Below are 6350 nucleotides of genomic sequence, written 5' to 3'. Positions count from 1 at the left end.
TAAGTCTAGGTTTTTTTTAAGAGTTGATTGTTACCTTATAAAGCTTTTGTTTTAAGTATTCTTTTATCTCTAACTTCCACTCCTCTTTTATTCTTTTATTTTGTAAGGAAGGTTTTCTTTTCTATTTCACTTTTTTTGCTTTGAACCAGCAATTCTTTTTTTCAGTAATTTTTTTAGAAAATGTAGAACTTGCTAACGAGTAAGTAACTTTCTCGAATCCTTCTGGGTGCTGCATATTATCCTAGATACAAGTAACTATGTTTTTTGTTTTTTTCTTGGGAGTTATTCTCATATTTGATATAATGTGTTGTTATATTTTCTGGTAGTCTCACTTTATTATGTGTATATACATTTGTATTATTTCATTAAATTAGATATTGATAAAAATTAGATTTCAAAGCCATGAAATGGTGCATAATATAGGGATGGTTTGAACAGTAGTTTTTTAGACATCGCATTTGCCAATGCATCATCCAATAGGCCGAATGATAGCATAGTCATTTAATAATACTTGTGCGATATATCTTGGAGGCATGAAAATAGCTGAATTGGTGTGGAAAACATCAAAAAGTGATCAGAACCATCTATCTTCTTAAACTCATTTGGAGGATGCAGTTCAATCATCCACTTCTGAAAATCTTCCTTCATCGTCATATCTTGGTCGCCCATTATATAAACTCTTCTCACTTTCCCAAAATTCTCTTTCGTGAATGTGGTTTGTTTATCAAACAATTCATAGTCATTGAAACTGGGGATGGGTCTCATCGATGATTTCGAAAGCATTACATCCTGCATGATGTTGTGAGATGAAGAATATCACCACCATAATTATTTGTCTATATACAACATTAAAAATTATGAAGGTACGGAAAGAAAAAAAATAGTGAGTAACAAGCTAGCTGCTTCGTCTAAAAAAGATAAGTCACACAAAAGCTGAAATAAATAACCAAGTTAGTCAACCAAAGGTGAGAAAATTTCTCTTCTCTCTCCATAATAAATTTTTCCATCAGGACTATATATGTGATTCAATTTGGTTCTTGGTAGTAGATCCGAAATTATTGGTGTTTAGATGATGGATATAAACTGTTTGATTGATGATAGTGAAGAACTTAATGTGTTATTGTTGATTGAATGTGTTGAAATGTCTTTTTGATGAATTAGGGAAATAATACTTCAAATTTCAATAAGGCTTGGTTAAGGTAAGAATCCTCAGGTGAAAATTCGCATGCAATTGTCTTTATGTGAAGTTGATGGTTGAGAATCGTTAGATAATTTGACATGTTTGACAAAATTGTCATCTAATGGTTCTTAACTATCAACTTTATATGAAGACAACTATATGTGAATTTCTACCATCTTCAACTTGTGGAAGCTTTATGATTGATAAATTTTGATAAACAAGTCTAAACCATTGATTTAGAGGAGTATGTTATCAGTCTCATGGGATCAAATTTTAGGCTTGTATCAAGTATCAACAAAAATAAATTATGAGTTATTAGAATTTTAGAACTGGCAAATGTTTGTACCTCTGGTGGAGAGAGCTGATTGTAGGGTCCCGATAGGTCATGCCATGTGAATGCTTCTGTGCTTGACAACTTTTTATCTGCTTTTTCATTGCTAGGCGCTTTCCCCAGTTGTTGAATAAACTTGTGAGCAAGATTTTCGTTTAAAATAGAAAGGTATATAAATATATTAGTAACAACACCAAATACCAGACCCGTGGATATACAAAAGTTTGACTACTAAAACTTGTTTTTCAAAATAACATACACTTAATCCTTCATATTCCTTCATGAAATTAAAACTAATATGTTGAACGTAATATAATAAACAAAAATCTCTACCAAACACCATAAATCAAATATCACATATATTAGTTATACATGCCTGACGTATTTTTTCAGTAGAATTAGTGAATAATAAAATAATCAAACTTTTTATTGAAAAGCACTAATTGCACAATAATCAAAATTCTTCAACAAATTAATCAAACTTTCACTTTAACATGAATTATTTAATACAATTATAAATTTATAATAGATAAATAATCAAACTTATTCAAATGCAAAGTCAACCATCAAAATCGTCATATATATATTTGCAGTAGAGTAATCAAAATTTTAACAAATGCATCAGCTCCTTGAACTGTCCATTTTCTTATTCAATTTATCGGCATCTCGAACGTGCCACATAGCTGGAGGAATATCTCTAACCTCTTGCGGTCAAGATCAAGCGCCTCTTAACATCCTCATATAACAACTTTGGCCCTTTCAACATTGCCATCAAGATGATAGAAAATGTAAATGATACGAAAATTCATCTTGTTTCAGCTCCCAAAATAATCAAGAAATCACTTTTGATAACACCCATGAATAAACCCTAATACACCTTTTACTCCTTTTTAGCATATTAATAAAAAAAAACACCAAATCGATCATTCATAATAATCACATTAACATATATGGCCTTGACCAAAGCTCATAACCACAAACACTCGAAACAGCTAAAACCATCATTTGCACATTATGCATCCTTTTGAACCATAGTTGTATACTTGTATGTATGCTCATTTTTTTTTTCCCTGTTTCTATGCTACCCGTTCTTTGATCTCAGAGAACAGAATATCCATAATGCAACAATCAATTTCCTCAGAAACTAAAGTTATCTAAATCCTAAACATCTTTTCTCACAAAGCATTAAAAGGAAGGATTTCAAATGTTCCTGGAACACTAGGAACATCTGAAATTTTTCCTATCTTTTGATAGTGTCAGAGTCAGTAGAATGAAGGTCCTTTCACTTAACTTGCTCACCCTTCGACTAATTAAAAAGTGTAACGGCTTTGGACTTTTATTTTTCAGGGAATACAATTTGTGATAATATAACTAAAACAATCAACCCTTTCCAAAAATTAATGAAATGTAAATGAATTTAGTAGTAATTGTACCTCTTTACTTAGAGCAGCAAAGGTGATATTTGGACCTGGCATGAGTGCAGCAACGAAAACAGCAACAGAGACCTTTTCAGGGAATTGCTCCATTGCAACAGAGATGCAGCCCCCACCTGCGCTGTGACCGACAAGGATCACGCTCTCGTGCGAGGGAAGAGCCTTCATGAACTGTGTTAATGGCTCAACGTATTCTCGGAAAGAGTTGACCTCACTGGCTTGCTTGGGATGGATCCCAGAAGCAGCCATGTCTAGAGATGTCACCTTATGGCCCACTGACTGAAGCAAAGTGGCGACCTTGTACCAACACCATGCTCCATGCATAGCTCCATGAACTAACACGAAATGCCTCTCCATCCTTCTAAGATTTTCTGATCCTCTTGTAAGTTGTGTCTAGATCTCCTAAGTAGTTGGTATATTTTTATGCAAAATATATCATAGCAAAAAAGAATGAATTATACATAAGTACTATAAGTGAGGACTACAATCATACCAACAGCATACTAATTTAACTAATTAACTAATTAATTAGCCAGAAATAAATAAATAACAAATGGGATTCCAATTTTAGAATAGAAAAAAGAAAAAATCAAAATAAGTTAAAGGTCATTATACATTAGAACCATTTTTTGCATACATAGGTTATGTTTAGTAAACTAATTGGAAATGTAAAATGCTCTTATAAAGAAGACCTTATAGAACCGTCGTACGATTAACGTGTAATACTAATTTGATAATTAGAAAGAAGGCAATAAATAATAACTACAAAGGAAAAAGAGAGTGACGAGGATAATTTAAACTTTTCCTTTGTAAATATTAACTACGGACTCGCTTCCAGTTGTCAAATTTGCATCACCCAATTAATAAATAATTTAAAATAATTTTCGTGTACTGTCCATGGTTCTGAAAACCGAACCGGACCGGCCGGTTCAACCGGAAAAACCGGGAACCGGTCACCTAGCCGGTCCGGGTAATGTCAAAAACCGTCTGGCAAAAAACCGGTGAAAGAACCGGTCGAACCGGCGGTTAACCGTTGAACCGGGAGAACCGTCCGGTTTTTTGACGGTTTTTTGGTTTGAAATCAGAGATGCAAAACGACGTCGTTTTGCCATATTTAATTTAAAAAAAAAAAAAAGGCAAAAGCAAAACGCGTAACCCTAGTTTTCAGTTTTCCCTTTCCAACGCGTCATTCCCACGCCACCCCCACCTCTTCATCTCATCTCTGAGAATCAGAAACCTTACCCTAACCTAACCCCAGCCACCAGCGCGCCATCACAATCCTCCATGGCCGAACTTTTCTTCTCCGATAGATGGTGCTTTCGCCGCCGGCGGGAATCGTGGGTGCTGTCGCACTCTTCTCATCGCCAATCCCTTCTCATCTTTCCTCTTCTCGTCACCGTTGCACAAAGGAAGCGTTGACCCCGTGGCATAACCGTCGCGAAGGTTTCCCGGTCGATCGTCATCTCTTCAAGCGCGCGCTCTCTCTCTCACTCACTCTCTCTGTGTCTGAGCTTCGAGCTCTCTGTCGCTCTCTGTTCGAGTTCACTTCCCTTGTTCCGTTGTCATCAGCCCGTCGCTTCCCATTCCTCCCTCGCCTCACTTTCCTTCCTCCTTCGCCGCCGGTAAGCGCTGCTGCTTTAATTAATATTGCTTGGTTTGTACATTTGTTAATAATACCGATTCTGGGTTTTGGGTTCTTTGATTTCTGCTGTTCAGTTTTCATGTCACATTCAACCTTCAAGGGTTGAAGGTGAAAAGCCTTATGGTAGACTAACAGTCTTCTTGTGAAGCATGAGTTAAAAACAGTGTCAATGTGCTTCTATATATCTGAATCAGTGTATTTCAAAGTCCTGCATATGGTAAACTGGTTGTTATGTATCAACAAACTATGCTTGTCTGCACTAATATACTTTTGTTTTGAATAGTATCATTCAATCTATTTATACTTTACAGCCACAATTTAAGTGTTGCTAGATGATATGTACACAAGCCATGCCAATTTAAATTCTTTTGGGTTTCTTAGTATCACTATATTTCTCTTTCTTAATGATCTATGAAGTTGTTTAGTTATAAATTTTTGATGTTTGAAGTTGTTTGTGAATCTCTAATATTAAGTTATGGATAATTTATTATGTGAGATTTTAAATTTTATTAAGTTAGAAATTATTGAATTTATATATTTAAAATTATTTTTAGGTTTTTTAATAATTTTATTTAATATTTAATTAAACCGGTTGAACCCCGGTTGAACCCCGGTCGAACCAGTGAACCATTGAACCAGTGACCTCACCGGTTTATTGACCGGTCCGGTTCTCGCAACCTTGGTACTGTCAATAACTAATTTTCAAACATGAATCTAATTAGATAATCACTAAAATTTTTAGATCCTAATGCATCAAAATTAAACTCTTTTTATTATATTAATATATTTGAAAAAAACATTGAAAAATAACTCAATTTAAGACAGTGATATTGATGGTAATGTTTTGGAGAAAGGGGTTGGTTGTGTTTATGTTGATAACGTGCTACATTGTGCTAATGTAATTACTTTTTTCTTTTATCCCAATAATATGTTTTGATCAATCTCCTGGGATTTAAGAGGAAAAGATGGAGGAAAAACAACCACGTTATTGATTGAAATCGTTCCTCCTCTTACAAAGAATACTGCTGATTCAAAGTTGTGATTGATTTATCCATCTACACGAAAGGAAAGAACAATGACACGCTCTACACTCATTCAATGCCCACTACTCCAGTGTCATTTAAAAAAATAATAAAAAAAGAAATTGAAAAAAGAAAAAAAATAATGGATAAGTAGCAGCAGATAACACAAGAAACCAGTAGCAAAAATACAGAAATGTAATACAACAGCAGAATGCAGAAGATCAAGAGCTGAAATCGAAAAACAAAACTCACAATTGCCAATGGGGAAAAAGGGGTGAAGCAGATGGAGGAAACGTGGCAGCACAGAGAGGAGCTACGGTAGAAAGGTGCACAACACAAGATAATGATAGTCACACTTCTTTACATACAAGATGGATAGAAAGAATCAAAGAAATATTTTAGATACGATAGGGTTATGTTTGGCATTTTGGTTTAAGGATATTATAATATTGAAAATTATAAGAACTTTTAAGAATTCAAAATCTGATGCCTTTTGGTATGGCTTGCAACTTGCGTTTAGACTTGTAGATGCGAATTGAATTCTCGTTGATATTGAAACCTAGACTGGTACTTATCTATTTATTTATTTTGTTACAAAAAAAAATCGAGAGCTTGTTCGGATGAATTTTCCAATATGAATTTATTTTAAATAAAATTTTTTAAAAAAATATTTTGAAAAAAGGTTAGGAACCAAAATTTTTAGTAAAAAAAAATATAAGAATTTAGCATGTGCTGCCTTAAA

General features: G+C 34.1%; 1 protein-coding gene across 1 annotated transcript; it reads right to left on the bottom strand.

Annotated features, from left to right (window-relative positions):
• Positions 489-5963, bottom strand: LOC107626281 (probable esterase PIR7A). Its single transcript, XM_016329132.2, has 4 exons — positions 5861-5963; positions 2945-3345; positions 1527-1646; positions 489-789 (listed from the first exon to the last, which is right to left on the bottom strand). Exons 2-4 carry the CDS (start codon positions 3299-3301, stop codon positions 502-504), a joined length of 765 nt encoding a protein of 254 aa, XP_016184618.1. The 5' UTR covers positions 3302-3345; positions 5861-5963; the 3' UTR covers positions 489-501.

Source organism: Arachis ipaensis, chromosome B01 (genome assembly GCF_000816755.2).
Source record: "Arachis ipaensis cultivar K30076 chromosome B01, Araip1.1, whole genome shotgun sequence".
NCBI lineage: Eukaryota > Viridiplantae > Streptophyta > Magnoliopsida > Fabales > Fabaceae > Arachis > Arachis ipaensis.
The sequence above is the reverse complement of the archived record's forward strand: the minus strand, read 5'-3'. Positions and strand labels throughout refer to the sequence as shown.

Bases quoted from the DNA above. Each gene is read 5' to 3' on its own strand.
- LOC107626281 (XM_016329132.2), bottom strand. From the start codon at position 3,301: ATGGAGAGGCATTTCGTGTTAGTTCATGGAGCTATGCATGGAGCATGG. The intron at 1,647-2,944 runs GTACAATTACTA...CTTGCTCACAAG, and splicing joins TTGCTGCTCTAAGTAAAGAG to TTTATTCAACAACTGGGGAA. The intron at 790-1,526 runs GTACAAACATTT...AACATCATGCAG, and splicing joins ATCAGCTCTCTCCACCAGAG to GATGTAATGCTTTCGAAATC.